This window comes from Dasypus novemcinctus, chromosome 9 (assembly GCF_030445035.2).
Source record: "Dasypus novemcinctus isolate mDasNov1 chromosome 9, mDasNov1.1.hap2, whole genome shotgun sequence".
Taxonomy (NCBI): Eukaryota; Metazoa; Chordata; class Mammalia; order Cingulata; family Dasypodidae; genus Dasypus; species Dasypus novemcinctus.
This window is the reverse complement of record NC_080681.1, coordinates 115,529,641-115,551,764: the sequence shown is the minus strand read 5'-3', so window position 1 is coordinate 115,551,764 and position 22,124 is coordinate 115,529,641. Positions and strand designations below refer to the sequence as shown.

At 52.9% G+C, this 22,124-nt stretch overlaps 1 protein-coding gene across 1 annotated transcript; it reads left to right on the top strand.

Annotated features, from left to right (window-relative positions):
- Positions 1-28: 28 nt before the first annotated feature.
- SLC66A1 (solute carrier family 66 member 1) lies at positions 29-20,979 on the top strand. Its single transcript, XM_004457442.5, has 8 exons — positions 29-147; positions 4,916-5,139; positions 17,120-17,249; positions 17,905-17,986; positions 18,470-18,612; positions 18,768-18,860; positions 19,299-19,484; positions 20,514-20,979. Exons 2-8 carry the CDS (start codon positions 4,976-4,978, stop codon positions 20,586-20,588), a joined length of 873 nt encoding a protein of 290 aa, XP_004457499.1. The 5' UTR covers positions 29-147; positions 4,916-4,975; the 3' UTR covers positions 20,589-20,979.
- Positions 20,980-22,124: the final 1,145 nt, after the last annotated feature.

Genomic DNA, 22,124 nt, shown 5'->3' with positions numbered 1-22,124 from the left:
GCGCCCCAGGGACCTTATACCAAGTGCGCGCGTAAGAGGCGGAGCCGCGGGAGTGGCTCCCGGGGGCGGGGTGGCCGCTCGGGTCAGCTGACCCAGGGAGTGGGGACTGCGCCCCGAAGCCGGGCGGTCGCGGAGAATCTTGACGTGGTGAGCCAGACTAGGGGCCGGGGCAAGCCCCGCGGCTGGGCCCGGGACTGCTGGGGCGTCCTTGCCAGGTCTCCGCCCCTCTCCCCTCCCCAGCCTCTTCTCTGACTCGTCCAGGGCCTCTTGTCCCTTCCTTCTGGCACGAGATCCTGGGGCGAGGCCTGGCACAGCGGGTGGGTGTCCCCGGGGGCCCATGCTCCCGGCGCCTCTGTCCCAGGAGCTACCAGCACGGCCTCTTGGCCCCCCTGGCCGGGGATCGGCGCCTGGGTCCCTTGCCCACCTCCTGGCCCGGGCCGCCGGCCCCTCGGCTGCTGACGGCTTTGTTTTTCCCTGGGCGGACCGGCGGGGACCCAGTGCCTGTCCCGCGTCTGCCCTGTTATTATCCCCGCCAAAGAGGCGGCCGCGCTGGGCTGAGTCAGGAGGAGGGAGTTGTGGCTGAGACCCGCAGGACTGGAGTGGGTGGTTTCCCTAGGCCGGGACCCTTCTTCCCTCCCTGTACTCCCAGGTGTGCCGGGAGGGGAGCCCAGGGCCTCCTCCCGCCGAGTACCTAGGGCAAGTTTCCCAGTGTGTACATGGCCACTGTGAACTGGCCTGGGTTTGCAAGCGTGAGGACTGGTAGGCTTTAGCAGGTCTTGTCCGTTCAAGCCTTACTGAAGGCTTCCGTGTGCCAGGATCCTGTGTGGGCTGAAGTGAGAACAGTAAGAGCCAGCCCTATTCCCAGCCAGCGCCTCCCCTGTGCCAGGCACCATTCTAAAGACCTGGCCGGAATGATCTCTTTCACCTCTTGCGTTATCCCCCATTATACAACTTAGAATCCAAAGCTCAGGCACTTGCCCAGGAGTTTAGAGCTTTGAGGCATCAAGCAGGTCAGTTCCAGGATTGCTTTTTTCCCAACCCTTGGCCATGGGCACTCACACTAGATCTTTCATGCACTCATTGATTCATTCATTCATTCAATATTTTGTGAACCTTTGCTGGACAGCTAGTGCGTCTGGGCCATGGAAATTAGAAGTTTGCATCCAGGATTAGTGGAGAGGATTGGGTTGGAAGAGCAATGGCTGCTTCTAAGCATTCTTTAGGTGTGTGGAGGCGGGGAGGGGACAAGTGGCAGGGCTTGTCCAGCCAGCTCCTGTCGGCCTCTCTGAGAGTGTCATTTAGGCCTGCGTCTTGAGGGGGAGGAGGGCTCTGCAGGGGCAAGGGCAGATGCAGAAAGAAGCCTGGAGACCTGAGGGCCCTGGGATAGAGGGCAAGAATTTAGACTTCATTCTGGAGCCAAAGGAGAAACAAAAGAGTGTCATGGAAGAGTGAAGCTTTTCAATGCTTCAAGGGGTGAGGAGAGAACTAGTTCCCTTTCCTGACTCATTTTAGGATCAGAAGAGAAACTTGGGCATGGCCGGGAGATGCCAGCAACCCAACATTTCTCAAAGTGTGGCCCCGGACATCGGATTCTCCTGGAGATGCTTCTTAAATTCAGGGTCCCTCTGCTTTAGCCCAGAAGCACTGATCTGAAATTTTGAACATGCTCCCTCCCCCCCCCCCAACTGTGATTCCAAGCATTACTGCCTGAGTCCTTATCATCCCTGTGGATGAAGAAGTCAAGCTTTGATAGAACTGTCAACTGAGAAATAACTAATTAAGCTGCAGGGCAACAGAGGCATTTATTTGGGGTCTTAGAATTGCAATTTGGGGAGCACAGATTCAGGTAGCAACCCCAGGCACGTTCCGTCCTGGCATTTCCAGGCCAGGGTTAGTCAAGAAGTCTCTAGGTGGTGGGTATTTGGGGTACTCTAATTGTCCTTCAGGGTAGCTAGCTAACAGTTCTTTATCTGGTGGTTTGCTTTATGGTCTGTGTCCTCGGGGCTTTGAGGAACATCCCTGCTTGGGGCTTTGCATCCTTTGTCAGTATGTGACGGCTGCTGAGATCCGCAGAAGAGTGACCTCCAGACTGACCTCCCAACTCCATTTTAAATCTCTTAGCCATAAGGACTTTATTTTGTTTTATTTCTTTTAGCAATACGTCTCAGGGCGTCCTGGACCCCAAGCTGCACTCGGGCCCTGTCTGAGGACAGGGTTCCCCCTGTAAGCCAAGTTATAGTCCTTGAACCCCATCTCCCCCATCCCTGGGTCCCCCTCACTTCCTTCCTAACCTGGTACAAGACGAGTGAGAGAGAGGGGCTGAGAAACTGGACTCTCTAAACATCACGGCCGTTTCTTCTGTCTGGCACTGGACTGAGAGCTTTATGTGCATTTAATCTGTACAACACGCCCTGAGGGGCGAGCACCTACTGGGGTAGTTTTATAGATAGGCTCAGACTGGTTAACTCACTTGCCCAAGTCGCTCAGCCTCGGGCTCTGGCCCCAGGCAGCCTGTCCAAGCACAGGCCTGAAACCCTCCCCTTAGACCCATGGGCACTTCTCCAGCAGGCTGAGTCTGGGGATCTCTAGTAACTTGTCACTAATGCCAAGACATAAAAGCGTGCAACTGCACCCAACACAGAATCATGGCCCCGCTCCTCCCTGTAGGCTGAGACCAGGCGGAAGCTCTGGGGCCGCTGCTGGGGGTGACCTGATGTTAGATTTATGCTCTTGTAGAGTTGGGTTCACAGCTCCTTTCTAGTCACTTAACCGCTCTGGGCCTCAGTTCCTCATCTGTAAAATGGAGCAGTATTCCCTGGCTCTCCGGGGAGTTGTGAGTGCTAATCTGTCATCCACTGCAGCGGATCTTCAGAATCTCCAAGAGGAGGTGAGGAGGCAGGCCAGTTAGGATGGCTGGGGAACCAAAGGACTTATTTTGAAGGGGCTTTGGCATTGCAAAGGTACCGTTCACCCAGGGACTCTGTTAATTTGGGACGGTTTGCAAGCGCGGGTGGCAGTCACTGTGGTGGGTACTGGCAGAAGCTTTTGGCCCCCCTGTGCCAGGCCCTGGAGATACGGCAGTGAGCCGGGCACGGTGAGCAGAGCTGGAGCCCCCTTGCCCCAGCTCCAGGGCCTCTGCCTACAGCCAGTCACATTAGGCTGAGAGTCTGAGTTTCCCGGACTCTCAAGCTGACCCGCTTGCCATCCCTCCCCGACGCTCTCTGGACGCTGCAAGCTCAGCAGTTCTGTGGCTCAGCTAGACCTTGCCTCGCCAGGGGCTGGGGCCTCCTGACTTGAGCAGGAGCCGAAGGTGGCTGGAGGGAGCCTCAGCCAGGGTGAGGAAATCCCCTTTGAGCACAGCAAGAAAAGGGGAAGCCTACTTTCGGGCTCCATGAGCAGCTGGGCAGCTGCACCAGACCACAGGAGCGTGGGCCACACCCGCGGCCAGGAGCCGCTGGGACAGCGTGGCGCGATGGCTCTGAGCGGAGGCTCAAGTCACGATCCTGGGGTCGACTTCTGGCCCTGCTGCCATCCAGCTGGTTGGCCCTGGCCGGTCATGCATCACCACCGGTCTCAGGTTCCCCGTGGCTCTGTCAGGAGCCCCACTTCCTGGAGTTGCTGCGAGGACAGTGTGTTAATTCAAGATGCTCAGCACAGAGTTAGCCAAGGGCTCTGTCATCGGGCTGTGATGGTTGTCACCACTGGCTAGAGGTGGCTCCACTTCCTCTCCCTTCTCTAGAGGCACCACCCAAGCAGCCCCTGCTGCAGTCACTGTCCGGGCTTTCCTGGCTGGCCCTGCAGGCAGCCATATTGCTGCTTCGACCGTGGGGCCTGGCTCTGGACTCCGCCGGCAGGTGTCCCACTACCACGTGAGCTGGTGCTTTGGTGGGGAATACGGCCTTGAGCATCCAGCTGCCCCCAGCTTGTATCCCAGGCACCTGCGCCACTCTGGGGGCTCACATGGCCCTCGTCTCCACTTGCCTCACCGGACAAATGGGGATGGCCTTGTGGGTGTATTAAATGAAATAATGTGTTTCATGGGCCCAGCTTCAGAAGGCCCTCATGGAGTAGTTTACAATAACAAAAAATTGGATCTAAATGTCCAAGGGTTGGCAAGCAGACTTGGCCCAATGGATAGGGCGTCCATCTACCATATGGGAGGTCTGCAGTTCAAACCCCGGGCCTCCTTGACCCTCGTGGAGCTGGCCCATGCGCAGTGCTGATGCACGCAAGGAGTGCCCTGCCACAGGGGTGTCCCTGTGTAGGGGAGCCCCACGTGCAAGGAGTGTGCCCCGTAAGGAGAGCCGCCCAGCACAAAAGAAAGTGCAGCCTGCCCAAGAATGGCGCCACACACACGGAGAGCTGACACAACAAGATAATGCAACAAAAATAGACACAGATTCCCGGTGCTGCTGACAAGAATAGAAGCGGACAAAGAAGAACACACAGCAAATGGACACAGAGAACAGATAACTGGGGCAGGGGGCTGGGGGGGGGAGAGAAATTAAAAAAATGTCCAGGGGTTATAGCAAAAGGCGATATTATTGAAAGCTCAGTTCTACGTACCATATTTACAAACTCATTTAAAATCCTGAACCCTATGAGGGAGGCAGGATTAGCACCCCCATTCTTACAGGGCGCCGGGGCACAGGAGGGTTGAGTCACTCGCGCAAGGTGGCAGCGTTAAGGAGTGGGGAAGCTGCGCCTGCCCGCTCCCGCCCTGCGCGCACAGCCGGCTCTCCCTGCCCGTGTGGGCGCGGGTCCGCTGAGCGCTGCAGCCGGAAGGCTGCCGGCGGCGCCCTGGGCAGGGGCTCTGTCCGCATTTTCCTCTGGCTCAGGGGCTCCGTCGCGCGAGGTGGCAAGGCGGGGTGGCCCGTACCTAGGACTTGAAGCCCTCCTCTCTTCCTCCCCGTAGATCCCCCGTCTGCCTCGGTTCTCCAGCTCGGGCCTCCTGCGCAGCCCACCCTCTGCAGCCATGGGCTGGAAGAAGCTGGGCTCGGGCAACTTCTCCAGCTGCCCCAACGGCTCCCGCCAGTGGATCTGGGACGTGTTTGGCGAATGTGCCTGGGACAGCTGGGACGAGGCCAGCGTGGGCCTGGGCTTGATCTCCATTTTCTGCTTCGCCGCATCCGCCTTCCCGTGAGTAGCCGCGGTGGCAGGACCCGGGCGGGGGGTGCGGGGTGGGGCGGTGGCTCCAGGTACTGCCTGGGGAAGGGGCTTCGTGGCTGGCGTGGGTCTCTCCCGAGTCAAGGCATGTGGGAGCTCCTCCCCCACCCCCACTCACTGACCTCTGACTTGCCCCGGAATAGACCTGCGCTGAACCCCACTGTAAGCCAGGCCTCGTGCTGGGCAGTGTGGATACTGAGGTAAAAGTGACGACAGAGAAATAATTACCATTCCCTACTGTTTTTTGACAGTCCACTATGTAGCAGGCTTAATTCTAAGCTCATGACATATTTTTACCTCATTTAATTCTCAAAACAACCCTGTGAAGTAGATGCTATTGCTATCCACATTCTACAGATGAGGAAACTGAAGCCCAGAGAGGTTAAATTACTTCTTCTAGGTTGCACAGCTTATTCGGATGGGTCCAGGGAGGGGCCCTCTGTCCCCAAGGCTTTTTATAGTCTCTTGGTAAGACAGACAAGTGGCGAATACAAAATAGTGTGGCCACCGGGGTGATTGGGGCGTAGCAGCACAGTGGTTAAGGGTGTGGGCTCTGGATTCAGGCAGTCTGCTCTGACGCTGACCAGCTGTGACCTGGGCAAGTCACTCACAGCTCTGTGCCTCGGTTTCCTCGTCTGCAAGATGGGACGATCGTCCCCTTCCTCACAGGACTGCTCTGAGGATGGCAGGAGGAAGGGTGCAGAAAACACCTGCTCGGGGCCTTTCCAGAGACGTGCACGGTCCCCAAAGAGCTGTGGGTGGGGAGGCCTTGTTACACACTCCCGGGCTGCGGCCTGTAGGACAGGTAAGGGGTAGGGAGGTGGGAGGGAGGGCCAGCTCCTGGGAGCAAGCATTCCAGGCAGATGAGGCTGGGCAATGCTGAGGGCGCTGAATCCCCAGCACACGTGACCACGCCCTCTGTCTCTATGGATTTACCTGTTGTGGACTTCTCATGTCAGTGGAATCATGTGTCCTGTGGTGAGTGCTGCTTTCACGGGGCCTCGTATCTTCAAGGTTCAGCTACATTGTAGCTGTGTCTGTACTTCATTCCTTTTGATGACTGAACGTGTGGATGTGCCACATTCTGTTTATTCAATAATCAGTTGATGGACATTTGGCTTGCTTCCATTTTTTGGCTTTTATGAATGTTCATGTACACGTTTTTGTGTGGATGTAGGATCTCATTTCTCCTGGGCATACCTAGGAGTGGAATTGCTGGGCCGTATAGTAACTACGGGTGACCTTTTGAGGACCTGTCGAAGGAGCTATGCTGTTTTGCTATTCCAGCAGTGGTGAATGTTGGTTCCACTTTCTCTGATCCGCATCAGCCCTTCTTAGTGGGTGTGATTCTAGCCATCGCAGTGGGTGTGAAGTGGCATCTCTTGGTGGTTTTGATTTGCATTTCCCTATGACTAATGATGTTGAGGGTCTTTTCATGTGCTTCTTGGCCATTTTATATCTTCTTTGGGGAGATGGCTATTCAGATCCATTGTCCATTTTTAAACTAGGTTATTTGACTTTTTGAAAAATTGTGTTGTAATAGTTCTTTATATATTCTAGATACAAGTCCCCTATCAGATATATGATTTGCAAATATATTCTATCTGTGGGTTGATTTTAACTTTTTTTCTCTCAATTAATTGTACTGGATACATATAAAATTTTAAAAAATCATACAATATGCTACACAATATATATTTGGTTCATAACAACACAGTCATACAGTAATTGTCCTTTTGTGTCTGGCTTGCTTCGCTTAACATAATGCCTCCAGGTTCATCCATGTTGTCGTATTATTACAACTTCATTTCTTCTTACAGCTGCATAATATTCCATCATGTGAATAGACCACAGTTTGTTTATCCATTCATCCGTTGATGGACATCTGGGTTGTTTCCAACTTTTGGCAATCGTGAATAATGCTGCTATGAACATCGGGATGCAAATGTCTATTTGTGTCACTGCTCTTAGTTCTTCTGGTCATATACCCAGTAATGGTATTGCAGGGTCATGTGGCAACTCTATATCCAACCTCTTTAGGAACTGCCAAACAGTCCTCCACAGTGGCTGCACCATTCTGCACTCCTGCCAACAGTGAGTAAGTGTTCCTGTCTCGCCACATCGTCTCCAACACTTGTTGTTCTCTGTCTTTTTAGTAGGGTCCATTCTGATAGGTGTGAAATGATACCTCATTGTAGTTTTGATTTGTATTTTCCTACTCATTAGTGATGTTGAGCATTTCTTAAAGTGTTTTTTGCCATTTGTATTTCTTCTTTGGACAAATGTCTAGTCAAGTCTTTTGCCCATTTTTAATTGGGTCGTTTGTCTTTTTATTGTTGAGTTGTAACATCTCTTTATACATCCTGGATATTAAACCCTTATTGGAAATGTGACTTCCAGATATATTCTCCCATTGAGTTGGCTGCCTTTTCATCCTTTTGACAAAGTCCTGTGCGGTGCAAAAGTGTTTAATTTTGAGGAGGTCCCATTTATCTATTTTTTCTTTTGTTGCGCATGCTTTAGGTGTAAGGTCCATGAAACCACAACCAACTATGAGGTCTTGAAGATATTTCCCTACATTTTCTTCTAGTAGTTTTATGGTCCTGGCTTTTATATTTAGGTCTTTGATCCATTTTGAGTTGATTCTTGTATAGAGAATGAGATAGGGGTCCTCTTTCATTCTTTTGGTTTTATATATCCAGTTCTCCCAGCACCATTTGTTGCAGAGACTGTTTTGTCCCAATAATATTAACTTGGTAGGTTTGTCAAAAACCAGTTGACTGCGTAGGTGAGGGTTTATTTCTGGATTCTCAATTCTGTTCCACTGATCAATGTGTCTATATTTATGCCAGTACCCTGCTGTTTTGACCACTGTTGTTTTGTAATATGTTTCAAAACTACACATTGCTCTTCTTTTTTAGAATGCTTTTGGCAATTCGGGTGTACTTTCCCTTCCAAATGAATTTGGTAATTGCCTTTTCTAACTCTATAAAGTAAGGTGTTGGGATTTTGATTGGTATTGCATTGAATCTATAAATCATTTGGGTAATGTGGACATCCTCATGATATTTATTCTTCCACTCCATGAACACTGATTGTCTTTCTTTTTTTTTTTTTTTTAAAGATTTATTTATTTATTTATTTAATTCCCCCCTCCCCTGGTTGTCTGTTCTCTGTGTCTATTTGCTGTGTCTTGTTTCTTTGTCCGCTTCTGTTGTCGTCAGCAGCACGGGAAGTGTGGGCAGCGCCATTCCCGGGCAGGCTGCACTTTCTTTCGCGCTGGTGGCTCTCCTCACAGGTGCACTCCTTGTGCGTGGGGCTCCCCTACGCGGGGACACCCCTGCGTGGCAGGGCACTCCTTGCGCGCATCAGCACTGCGCATGGGCCAGCTCCACACGGGTCAAGGAGGCCCGGGGTTTGAACCGTGGACCTCGCATGTGGTAGACGGACGCCCTAACCACTGGGCCAAGTCCGTTTCCCTGATTGTCTTTCCATTTATTTAGGTCTTTTGAAATTTCTTTTATCATTGTTTCGTAGTTTTCTGTATATAAGTCCTGTACTTCTTAGTTAAAATTAATTCCTAGGTATTTGAGGTTTTATTACTATTGAATATGGAATTTTTCTCCTGATTTCCTCCTCAGACTGTTCAGTACTAGTGTACAAAAACATTACTGATTTTTGCATGTTGGTTTTATATCCTGCCACTTTGCTGAACTCATTTATTAGTGCAAGTAGCTTTGTCGTGGATACTTCAGGATTTTCTAAGTACAGGATCATATCATCTGCAAACAGTGAGAGTTTTATTTTCTCTTTTCCTATTTGGATGCCTTTAATTTTTTTTTTTCAATTGTCTAATTGCCCTAGCTAGAACTTCTAGTACACTATTGAATAACAATGGTGACAGTGGGCACCCTTGTCTTGTTCCTGACCTTAGAGGGGAAGCTTTCAACCTTTCCCCATTGAATACGATGTTGACTCTAGGCTTTTCATATATGCCTTTTATCATGTCCGGGGATTTTTCTTCTATTCCTATCTTTTGAAGTGTTTTTATTGAAAAAGGATGCTGGATTTTGACGAATGCCTTTTCTGTGTCAATTGAGATGATCATGTGGTTTTTTCCTTCAATTGTTAATGTAGTGTATTACGTTGATTGATTTTCTTATGTTGAACTAGCCTTGCATACCAGGAATAAATCCCACTTGGTTGTGATGTATAAGTCTTTTGATATGCTGTTGGATTTGATTTGCAAGTATTTTGTTGAGAATTTTTGCATCTATGTTCATTAGAGAAACTGGTGTGGGATTTTCTTTTGTTGGAGCATTTTTATCTGGCTTTGGTATTAGAGTGATGTTGGCTTCATAAAATGTGTTGGGTAATTTTCATTCCTCTTCAGTTTTTTGGAAGAGTTTAAATAGCATTGGTGTTAATTCTTTGGAAATTCTTGGTAGAATTCACTTGTGAAGCATTTGGTCTTGAACTTTTCTCTGCTGATAGCTTTTTATATTGGATTCAATCTCTTTAAATGTGATTGGCTTTTTAAGGTCTTGTATTTCTTGTAGCATTAGAGTAGGTTGTTTGTGCATTTCTAGGAATTTGTCCATTTCATCTAGGTTGTCTAGTTTGTTGGCATACAGTTTCTCATAATAACCTCTTATGATACTTTTTATTTTTGTGGGGTCATACTTTCCCCTTTCATTTTTGATTGGATTTATTTACATCTTCTCTCTTTTTTTATTTGTTAGTCTGGCTAGGGGTTTGTCAATTTAATTGATCTCAAAGAACCAGCTTTTGGTTTTGTTGATTTTCTCTATTGTTTTTTTATTCTCAATTTCATTTATTTCTGCTCTAATCTTTATTATTTCTTTCCTTCTGCTTGCTTTGGGATTCATATGCTGTTCTTTTTCTAGATTCTCTAGTTGTTCATTTAGATCTTTGAGTTTAGCTTTTTCTTCTTTTTTAATATAGGTGCAGACCTATAAATTTCCCTCTCAAAACTGCCTTCACTGTATCCCATAAGTTTTGATACGTTGTGTTGCTTTCATTTGTCTCAATGTATTTATTGATTTCACTTGCAATTTCTTCTTTGACCACTGATTATTTAAGAGTGTGTTGTTCAGCCTCCACACATTTGTGAAATTACTTTTTTCCAGTGTATTACTGATTTCCAGTTTCATTCCATTATGATCTGAGAAGATGCTTCATATAATTTCAGTCTTTTTATGTGTTGAGAGCTGCATTGTGCCCTAACATGTGGTCTACCCTGGAGAAAGATCCATGGGCACTTGAGAAGAATGTATAACCCCCTGAGTTTGGATGCAGTGTTCTGTATATGTCTGTTAGTTCTAATTCATTTATCATATTGTTCAAGTTCTCCATTTCCTTGTTGATCTTCTATCTAATTGTTTTTATCTAATGATGTGAGTGGGGTGCTGAAGTCTACAACAGTTATTGTAAAGATTTCTCCCTTCAGTTTGCCAGAGTTTGTCTCATGTATTTTGGGGCACTTGTTTAGGTGCATAGATATTTATGACTGTTACATCTTCCTGGTGGATTGTCCCTTTTATTAATATATAATGCCTTCAGTATATCTTATAACTTTTTTGCATTTAAAGTCTGTTTTGTCTGATATTAGTATAGCTACCCCTGCTCTTTTTTGGTTATTATTTGCATGGAATATCTTTCTCCCACTTTTCATTTTCAGCCATTTTGTTTCCCTGGGTCTAAGGTGAGTTTCTTGTAAGCAGCATATGGATGGCTCATGTCATTTTTTAATCCTTTCTGTTAGCCTGTATCTTTTGATTGGGTAGTTTAATCCATTCACACATTCACTGATATTACTATAAATGCACTATTTCTCCTATTTTATTCTTTAGTTTTCATATGTCATATCATATTTTTGTCTGTCTTTTTACTCTTTCGGTTATCCTTTCTGCTATTCTTTCTTCTATACTCTCCTCCAAGCCTCTCTCTGCTGTCTTTTTTTTTTTTAGATTTATTTATTTATTTATTTTTCTCCCCTTCCCCCTCCCTGCCCCAGTTATCTGTTCTCTGTGTCTATTTGCTGCATGGTCTTCTTTGTCCACTTCTGTTGTTGTCAGCAGCACAGGAATCTGTGTTTCTTTTGGTTGTGTCATCTTGTGTGTCAGCTCTCTGTGTGTGCAGCGCCATTCCTGGGCAGGCTGCACTTTCTTTCGCGCTGGGCGGCTCTCCTTACGGGGCGCACTCCTTGTGTGTGGAGCTCCCCTACTCAGAGGGCACCCCTGCATGGCATGGCTCTCCTTGCGCACATCAGCATTGTGCATGGGCCAGCTCCACAAGGGTCAAGGAGGCCCGGGGTTGAACCGCGGACCTCCCATGTGGGAGACAGACGCCCTAACCACTGGGCCAAGTCCGCTTCCCTCTCTGCTGTCTTTTTATTTTCAGGTTCTAAGGCTTCCTTTAAGATTTTCTGCAAAGGTGGATTCTTTTTTGCACACTCTCTTAGTTTCTGTTTGTTTTTGAATATTTTATACTCATCTTCGTATTTGAAGGACAGTTTTGCTGGATAAAGAATTCTTGGCTGGCAGTTTTTCTCTTTCAGTAAACTAATTGCATCAAATGACTGTCTTCTCGCCTCCATGGTTTCTGAGGAGAAATCCACTCTAAGTCTTATTGGATGTCCCTTGTGTGTGATGGTTTGCTTCTCCCTTGTTGCTCTGAGAATTTTCTCTTTATCTTTGACATTTGACATTCTGACTAGTATGTGCCTTGGAGTAGGTCTATGTGGATTTATTCTGATTGGGGTACAGAGTACCTCTTGGACATGTAAATTTATTTCTTTCATGGGAGTTGAGAAATTTTCAGCTATTATTTCTTGAAATATTCTCTCTGTCGCTTTTCCCTTCTCTTCTCCCCCTTTTCCCTTCTCTTCTCCTTCTGGAACTCCCACGACTTATATGTTGTATTTCGTGTTGTCATTGAACTCTGAGCCCCTGCTCAATTTTTTCCATTTTTTTCTTTCTCTGTTCTATTCTTTCTTCAATTTCAGCTGTCCTGTCTTTGGTGTCATTTATTCTTCTGTCATTTTGAGTCTCCTCTTGTATTCCTCAAATGTGTTTTTGATCTCACCTGTTGTGTCTTTCATTTCTGTGAGCTCTGTTACTTCTCTGTTCAGGATTTCAAATTCTTTTTTGCGCTTGCTCAATGTCTTCTTGATGTCATTTATCTCTCTAACCATATTGCCTTTCAACTCATTAATTTGATTTTGGAAATTTGTGTACATCTCACTGATTAGTTCTCTCAAATCCTGCATCTCTTCTGGGACTTGGATATATTCCTTTTCTTGGGCCGTGTCTTCTATTTTCTTAGTATGGCTTGTAATTTCTTGCTGATGTCTAGGCATCTGATTAGGATGTAGTTTACTCAGATGCTCAATTTCTTTCTCTTTTGTAGGGATCTAGTGGCAGGACGCTGTATGTTACTACTGCTCTTTGATTCTTGATTCGACCTGGATTGTTAGGTTTGCCTCTGCTAGTTGCTCAAAACTGGGCACTGGACCCAGTAATTGGTTGTAGACTCGCTTCCTAGGGCCTTGGGAAATGGAGGCTATAGAGGCTGGAAAAAGCCTCTCCTACTATTTTTTATTTTCTCATGTGCACTTCCTTGGTCTTCCAGCAGATGGCGCTTTTTGACAACTCTCAGTTCAACGCCTGGTGGGAGTGTATTTGTTGCAGCACAGATGGGATCAGTATGATAGAGCTTCCTGTCTGGAGTCTAAGAGCCTTGTAGTTCAAACTTTCTCTGAGACAGTTCTTCAGCCTTCTCTGGCAGCCCCCCTCCCTTTTCCCAGCTAAGAAATATTTCCACTCCCCTCTGAGTCCTCAACAATCAGTCCTGGTTAGAAGAGAAGAAGATTGGGAGGGCAGTTTATTTTTAACCCCTTGTGCAGGGCAAAGCAATGGTGCAGCCCCACCCAGCCTGGAAGGGCTCCTGGGACACAGAAGACCAAATTTGTGAGTCAAAAGCTGAGTCAGCCTTAGGCATGTCCCTCTCCCCTTTCCTGGGCAGGTACATCATCAATGATCAGTCCATGCTGGAAAAGAGGGACATTGTGAGAGTCGGATTTCTCTAGTCTTGGGTGGGCTCCCAGGGCAAACCAGTGTGTGCTGGTAGGACACAGCAGACCAAATTTGTGGGTCAGCCTTAGGCTGTGTCCCTCTCTCTCCCCTTTTTGGGGGTGGGGGTGGTGGTAGGTCCCTGGAGACCTTTGACTGTAGCCACATGCCCAGGGGCCCAGGAATTCTCGTGTCTTCAGTGTGGGGGAGGAGGCTGGCAGCAGCAGCCGCTGGTTGCAACTCACAGTCCTGTCATTGCAATTTCCCTCCTTTGTCCCTCTCTCCTCTGGGTAGTGTCCAGCCTTCGCCTGGTGTCCTAAATCCTAGAAGATATTTTTCTAGGCTGTTTCAGCCTGTCCTCTAGCTATATTTCTGGAGGAGAAGAGAGTCCCATGTCTTTTTAGTCCGCCATCTTCCTGGAAGTCTGACTTTTTACTTTCTTGATGTTGTCATTTGAAGTATAAGAGTTTTAAAATTTTGAATAAGTCCAAATATCTATTTTTTTCTTTCATTGCTTGTGTGTTTATTGCCATAACTAAGATGCTATTATTAATCCAAGGTATAAAGATGTATGCCTATTTTGTAAAGAATTTTACAAATTTAACTCTTACATTTAGGTCTTTGGTTCATTTTGAATTAATTTTTGTACATGGTATGAAGATGAGTCCTGCTTCATTTCAAAAAAAAATTTATTTAACACATATAATAAATAGGAACTCCCATTTTACCCATTTGTAAGTGTACAATTCAGGGGCATTCATTATATTCACAAAGTCATGGAATCATCACTACCATGAATTGCCAAAATTTTTTCATCACCCCATACAGAAGAAACCCTGTACCCAGTCAGTTTTTTTTTTAAGATTTATTTATTTATTTTTAAAAATTTCTCTCCCCTTCCCTCCCCCAGTTGTCTGCTCTCTGTGTCCATTCGCTGTGTGTTCTTCTGTGTCCGCTTGAATTCTTGTCAGTGGCACCGGGAATCTGTGTCTCTTTTGGTTGCGTCTTCTTGCTGCGTCAGCTCTCCATGTGTGCGGTGCCACTCCTGGGCAGGCTGCACTTTTTTCGCGCTGGGCGGCTCTCCTTATAGGGCGCACTCCTTGTGTATGGGACTCCCCTATGTGGGGGACACCCCTACGTGGCATGGCACTCCTTGCGCGCATCAACGCTGCACGTGGGCCAGCTCACCACAAGGCCCTGGGTTTGAACCCTGGACCTCCCATGTGGTAGGTGGATGCTTATCAGTTGAGTCAAATCCACTTCCTCCCATTAAGTATTAACTCCCCATCCTTCCTGCCCTCATCCCTGGGAGCCTCTAATCTACTTTCTGTCTCTACAAATTTGTTTATTTTAGATATTTCATGTACTCACTTTTGCATGTGGATACCCAGGTGCTCCAGCACCATTTGTTGACAGCTTTCTTCTTCACTGAGTTGTCCTGCCCCTCCTGCTGGGGGCTGACGTGTTTATTAGGTTACCCTATTCTGGTCCCCATATGAGGTAGGGCACAAGTAAACAGAGGAGCTATCATCCTTGCCTGGCAGGGCTTCCACGCTGGCACCCTTTAAAAGACATTCTGGGAGTCATACGGAAGAAGGACGAGAGACAAGTGGTAGGGAGCCCGCCCAGGAGGTTGTGGGAGTGGTCCTGTGAGCAGTGATGGGGCAGGGGCATGGAGAAGCTCCCGCCCTGGGCTGTGAACTTCCCCAGAGCTAGCGGAGCAGTGGGTTTCCCTTCTTGCCCCGGCACAGCATAGGCCTGCCTGGGTCTGGCTGATAAACCAGAGAGGTGGCTCCGAGGCCTGGGAGAGGGCCCTAAAGTGACAGCAGGAAAGGCAACCACCTGCCCAATCCCCTAGGACTCAGCCTTTCCTGGGTGTGACAAAATCACTTTCCCTGCAATTAACAGAGACAAGTCAAGTCACAGCTTCCTAGGAGGAGCTCTGTTAAGAGCCAAGAGGGGGCGCGCCAGTGGCGAAATCGGTTAGCATGCGGTACTTATAAGAGCCAAGAGGGGAAGCAGATGTGGCTCAAGCTACTGAGCCCCTGCCTATCACACGGGAGGTCCCAGGTTCAGTTCCTGGTGCCTCCTGAAAAAGACGAGCAAGGCAGTGAACTGGAGCCATGTGTGGCGAGCTGATGCAACAAGATGATGCTACAAGGAGATACAAAGTGGAGCGACAATGAGAGAGACAACAAAAACAGCAAGGAGCTGAGGTGGCTTAAGCAATTGAGCACCTCTCTCCTACATGGGAGGTCCTGGGTTTGGTTCCTGGTGCCTCTTAAAGAGAAGATGAGCAGACACAGAGAGCACACAGTGAATGGACACAGAGAGCAAATAGTAAGCACAAATGTGGAGCAGTGGGGGATAAATAAATCTTAAAAAAAAAAAGAGAGAGAGACAAGGGCTAAGAAACACCTAAAAAGGGAGGCTTAAAATACGTGGTGGCACCTGCCCATCCCTGGCTCACTGGCTAAACGTTTACTTACTAAGGCCTGCACGATGCCATGCCTGTGCTTGGCACCGTCCCTGCTCTCTGGAAGCGGGAATCCAGGAGGGATGAGGAAGAGGCACGGAGCCATGGAGGAAGGAGAGGGTGCCAGCCGTGCTCACTGCCAGGAGGCCCTGAGGGGGAGCCAAGTCCCCGAGATGTGAAGGTGGCAGCAGGTGGCAGGGCCAAAGGAGGGCAGGGCCGCTTCTGGAGACGAGTGTGGAGGAAGGGAAAGCAAGCCCGTGTGGGCTGCCAGCCTGGGCCGAGAGGCCGGGGGTCAGCCGAACCCAGGGGCCCGGGAATGCCCCGCAGGAGGACGTGGGCCTTGGTCCCCGGGCAGCCGGGGCTCTGAAAGTTTGGGGCAAGATCAGGGTTTTAGAAAGACTCTGAGAGGCGACCTGGATTGGCAGGGAGCCGGACTTGGCTGGGAGCCTGAGAGAGGGGCGGGCTGGGGGGCTGGGGGAGAGGGGGAGGGAAGGACCGCCCTTGGCAGAGCCAGGGCCTGTGGCTCTGGCTTAGGTGATGGGGTGGGGGTGAGGTGCCGCCTGCAGAGGATTATCATGGAATTGATAGTGAACGGCAGGCCGTGTGGCCGCTACGAACAAGGTGGGGCCTGAGGACCCGGGTTTGAATCCTGCCTCCAAACCTTCGGAGCTTGTCACCCACCCGCCCGGGTCCCCAGCAAGGGCGATGATGACAGTCCACCTCGGGGGCCCATGAGGTTGCCTGAGTTAAAGCTCACAGAGGACAGAGAACTACAGCACTGCGGTCTGCACTGGGCTCACGCTGAGTCTTGGCCTCATCCCCTGACCAAAGGTCCAGAGAGGGCCCCAGCACCCGAGACCTTGGGAAAGCAATGAGGGGGGCCAAGCCCGGCTTCCAGACTGTTCTAGGAGCCGCAGCCTTTTCCATTGCCCCCTGAAGGTGGTCGGGCTGTGATTTGGCCGGTCTCAGCACACCCCGGCTGCTCCTGCGGCCCACCCCCACCCCTGCCCCCACCCCCACATCCTCCTTCAGCCCTTCACCGTCCCACCCATAGAAGGAGGATCCAGGGTCCCTGTGCAGCAGCTCTCGGGGTCTGACACAGAAACCGCAGGACCCTCTGCGAACCCCAAGCGCCCCTCTGGGTAACTGCAGGTGCCGGGGCGGGACGTGGGTCTCCCTGGAAGGGTGCGTGTGCGCAGAGCTCCAGGGTGGTAACTCCCCGTAAGAGCCCCGCACAGGGCAGAGAGGGCCTGCGGGAAGGCTCGGCACCCGGGTGGTCTCTCCGTGCCCTGCCCCTGCTCCGCGGTCTCTGCCCCCAGCCCACCCCCGCCCCGCATGGACCCTCCGCGCTCGGCCTCTGAACGTGGGGCTCCCTCCTCCACAGCCAGTACGTCAAGGCCTGCAGGGCGGGCAACATGCACCAGGCCCTGTCGCTGTGGTTCCTGCTGGGCTGGCTCGGTGGAGACTCCTGCAACCTCGTGGGCTCCTTCCTCGCCGACCAGCTGCCCCTGCAGGTGGGCTGTCCCTGGGCGGGAGCGCTGCCAAGCCCGGCCGGGGCGGGGGCACCGGGGCAGGAGGAGGGGCCCAGACCCCAGCTCCCAACCCGCCCTCCCCCCTCGTGGGGGCCCTGGGCTGTAGAGAGGCCTCTGCCCTGCCCCGCTGTGTGACGGTGTTGGGCCTCAGTTTCCCCATCTGCCACGTGAGCACATCCAACCAGGAGATACCTGACGTGCTGTGGTCCTGACAGTCCCCAGAGCCAGCCCTGGGCCCTGGGGGAGGACAGGGGTTTCCACAGAAGCCCAGGTGCCCCGATTCTCCTGCGGCTGGGCCGACCTGGGCGCCACAGCTGGGACTCCACTGTCTCCCCAAGTGGACCGCTAAGTCGGAACTGCTAGTGAACAGGCAGCCCGAGCCGTCACTTCCCAGAGCCCTGCTCCCTGCAGCTAGTCACCTTAGCTCCTGTTTCCTCAGCCCCTGCCCTGGCCGGGCCCTCTGCCTTCCCAATGTCTAATTCGGCCAGGTAGCCACCAGGACCTCCTCCTTTGCACGGGCGGTCGGAGGCTCAGAGAGGTGAAGTGACTGGCCCAGGGTCACCCAGCTGGGTAGTGGCCGAGTGCCGCTCGGTTCCTGGGGCCTGGGACCACAGCCAGCACCCCTGCTCCCTTGCAGACCTACACGGCAGTGTACTACGTCTTGGCCGACCTGCTGATACTGACGCTGTATTTTCATTACAAGTACAAGAAACGCGTGTGTGAGTACAGGCCGTCCCTCTGGGTCCGGGGCCCTGGTGGCTGCAGGGAGGGCCAGGAGTTCAGGAGGAAGTGGATTTCCTATCGCGGGGTGAACGGGGGCGTCCCCAGGCCGGCGTATCTACAAGCCTGAGCCTTAATCTGCCTAGATAAGAAGCCTCAGCCGCAAGGGGCACGTCCCCAGCCAGGCGGCAGAGAGGCTGTGGTCAGAAGGGGCGGTAGACAACACGAGTGGAGGCGCCCCCGGGGCGCTTAGCCTGCCTCCCTGGCCTTTCTGCTTCTGCTGATCGCCCTGCTGACCCCACTGCTCTCACTGGAGGCGGGTACTGTTCTACCCATTCTGTGGATGAGGAATTGAAGCACAAAGAGGTTAGGACACTTGCTCAAGGTCACCCAGCTCCCGAGGGCAAGGCCAGGATTCAGATCCCAATCCGTCTGTGGCTACTCGCACGTCTAACCTCGGCTTCCCTCCTGCCTGTGTCTAGTGTCTGCCCCCATCAATTCCGTGCTCTTGCTCACCCTGGGGACGGCCCTGACCACCGCCCTGCTGCGCAGCCCCGGCCCCGCCGCCAGCCCGAGGGAGGTGTTCCGGGGACGGAGGCTCCTGTCCGTGGAGCCGGGCAGTAAGGTGAGGTGCGCATGCGCGGTGGGAGGCGGGGCGCGCCCCTGCCCCGCACGGCTGCCCTGTGGCGCAGAGGGGTCGCCCCCCAGGAGGGAGCGTGGGGACTCTGCCTGCGCCTCCGGCCCCTCCTATGCGCCGACCGCCCCGTTCCGCCCCGCCAGCCCTTCACCCAGCAGGAGATCATCGGCTTTGTCATCGGCTCCGTCTCCAGCCTGCTGTACATGCTGTCCCGGCTGCCTCAGATCCGCACCAACGTAAGCCTGGCGCCGGGGGCGGGGGGGGGGGGGGGGGGGGCACCGAGGGGGAGGAGCCAGCACGGGGCGGGCGTCTCCCTCCAGGAGGCCCGGCCCGCTCTCTCCCAGCCTCAGTTTCTGCCTCTGGGAAACGGGCACGATGGTGCCGCCCTCGAGGGGCACGTGTGGCCCTTGCGGGTCTGGGGGCAGGTGCGGTGAGGGTGCTGAGTGCAGAGGCCCGGGGCGCCTGGCAGGGCTGGGTGAGTCTGCGGAGGCCTGGGTGTCGTGGGGAGCACCGCCTCCTGCAGACCAGACGGGCCCCAGGAGAGGACGTGGGGTGGGGGCGAGGGTCGGCGTGGAAGGGCCTATGCGCGCAGTGTCGGGGGGCAGGCGGACACATGGAGGCTGCAGGCTGAGCGAGGAGCTCTGTGTGAGGGGCTGGTGCTCCTTGACCCCCAGTTCCTGCGGAAGTCGACCCAGGGGGTCTCCTACTTGCTGTTCGCGCTGGTGATGCTGGGGAACCTGCTGTACGGGCTGAGCGTGCTGTTCAAGAACCCCGAGGTGGGCCAGAGCGAGGGCAGCTACGTGCTGCACCACCTGCCCTGGCTCGTGGGCAGCCTGGGCATGCTGCTGCTCGACACCGTCGTATCCTGCCGGGCACGCGGGGCAGGTGGGGCAGCACCCCTTCCGGCCAGTCACTCCCCAGCGCACGGCTCCTGGGTGCCAGGCACCCTGCTGGGCACCAGGTCCAGTGGGGAGTGAGAACAGAGTGGCCCTTGCCCTTGGGAAGCTGATAGCTCGGTGGGGAGGCGGACACGGCACATGTGACTATCACGTGTTCTATTATGGTGGTTCCAAGTGCCGTGGAGAAAAACTGCAGCCAGAGTGCCTGGCCTGTGGGCTGTCCTGGTGCAGAGGGCAGCAACGGCCTCCACGAGTGACACCAAACCTGTAGCCTGGAGGAGGGGAAGTAAAGTGGGCAGAGAGAGGAGTATTTCAGGCCCAGCTTGTGCAAAGGCCCTGAGGAACAGGAAGAGGGGGAAGAAAAAGATCAGCTCATCCAGGCCATAGGAATGAGAGCTGGGATGTGGAGACACAAGTGAGTTAGCATCAGAAGAACCTGGGTTCCAATCCTGGCTCCACTGCTCAGTCACCATGTGACATGGCAAACAGTTGCTTTCTGGGTTTCCATGTCTTCACCTGCAAGGTGGAGTTCATCGTCGCTGCCTCACCTAGATAATGGGGTGACGGTAGAACAGGAATCTAGAACCACCCAGCACACCATCCAGCACCCAGGAAGTGCCCAGTAGTGTTTGCTGGATGACTGAGCACAGACATCGTTTGGGTCTCATTTGGGACCAAGTAAACATGGCCTTGGTTTCCACATTTGCACCTCCTGGGTGCATCAAGGGATGCAAGAAAAGTTTAAGCCTCAGTGTTCTCCAAAAGTCTCAGCTACTTGGTGGAACCCCGAGGTTGCCCTAGTGTGGGAGCAGGGCAAGATCCTGGGGCCAGGGTCAGGGGAGGCTGCTGGAGGGAGGAACTCAGCCCCGGGTGCAGAGGTGAGTCGGGTTTGGCTGAGGGAGGAGGGAAGCCACCCCTGCTGAGGCCCGGGCCCCCTGGGGCAGGCCCACCCTCGCCTCTGCTGCTTTGGCCTTAACTTCTGCCCTCCAGATCTCCATACAGTTCCTGGTGTACAGGAATGCTGCAGCCTCCTCTGCAGAGCGCGAGCCCCTCCTCCCTAGCTGACCAGCACCCAAGGCCGCGCCGGGATGACCGAGACCCCAGATGCCACGCCCAGGGCGCGAGAGTGCTGCGTGGACCCAGGCGGTGCTGCTGAGCCCGGGTCGGGCCTGAACGAAGCTGGAGGCAGGGCCAGTCGCTTCCCCCCATACCGCCAAAACCCTGTGGGCCGGCTGACGGGTGCTTGCTGGGAGCGAGAAGGCTCCCCTGGCCCAGCCCGGCCCCTCGGAAGGCTGGGATACACACCTCGCAGGTCTAAGGCAGCTGCCCGGGAGCTTCGCGGGCAGCCCCTGCCCACTACCACCTCCTGCCTGCTCGGCCGTGGGGGTTGGAGGCAGCCCAGCTGCACAGGACTGTCCTGTCTGCAGACAGCCCAGTAAACGGCACCTTCCAGGGAGGCCTGTGTCCAGTGCTCCTTCCCCAGGCACTTGGGGGTCTGGGTGGTCTGGGGAGCAGTGGCATTTGGGGGTGTGGGCCCCACTCTTCAAGTGCTAGATGGGGGCTGAAGGGTCAGGATGTGGGAGCTGCACAGGAGGAGGCCGTCTCTGCCGCCAGCCCCTGTCCCACCTCCCAGGGGCCTCCGGTGCCTTGATCTGTCCCCAGGGTGTCCCTGTGCCAGGCCCCGGCAGCTGGTGGAGGACCCCGCAGGCCAGCAGGCAGCCTCTGCGCCTTGTTGCTCAGGAAGACGCAGAGCCGTCCCGATCTGCTCTGTACCGTAACCTTGTCCAGATCTGCTTCTGCCCCTTAACTTTCTCTGTGCCTCAGTTACATCATCTGCAAAATGGGGATGGCAGTGGTACCGCATCATCTGTCCTCCTAAGGGTCGTCTGAGATGATGTCATTAGCGCTTAGCCCTGGTGTCTGGCACGAACTAAGAGCTCGCAGGGGTCAACTTTGATGACTTTTAGTAGGAGGAGAGGGATAACCAGGTAGGGATGACATGGTGAGATAAAGTGCCATGGAAAGTTGCAGATCAGGGACACCTTCCTGGAGGAGGTGACAGCCTGGAGGATGCATAGGAGGTGACCAGGGGGAGAGATGGGGAGTGTTGCCACTGGAGGAAGAGGAGGGTCAGAGTGGCAAGGGGGCAGGGTGAGGGCTGGAGAGGGAGGCGGCTTAGCCCTGAGCTCTCCTTCCCAACCTCAGCTTGTGGCTGGGTGCCTGGGAGAGCGAGCGGCCAGCTCCCCTCTTTGCTCATCTCCCCTGCACAGAGCCCAGCCCTCCAGGGGGCCAGGCGGGTCCCAGCAGCCCTGGGGGGCACTGGCGCCAGGGAGAGAGGCAGCACCGGCCCAGAAAGCCAGCCTTCCTTTCAGAAGCTTCCTCTTGCCACCCCAGTCCAAAGGAGGCGCGCGGCTGCGGGGCGCAGCCTCCACCACGAGGGGGCGCCGCGGCCCGCGTGGCCCCACACGTTTGCCGAACGCTGCCCTGGGCGCGGTGCGCAGGGCGAACCAGATCCTGGGCCGCCATCGAGGCGGGAGGCAGCCGGGCCTGGTGCAGAGAGCCACGCGCAGAAGGCCGGGTGGGCCGGGGAAGTGGGGCCCG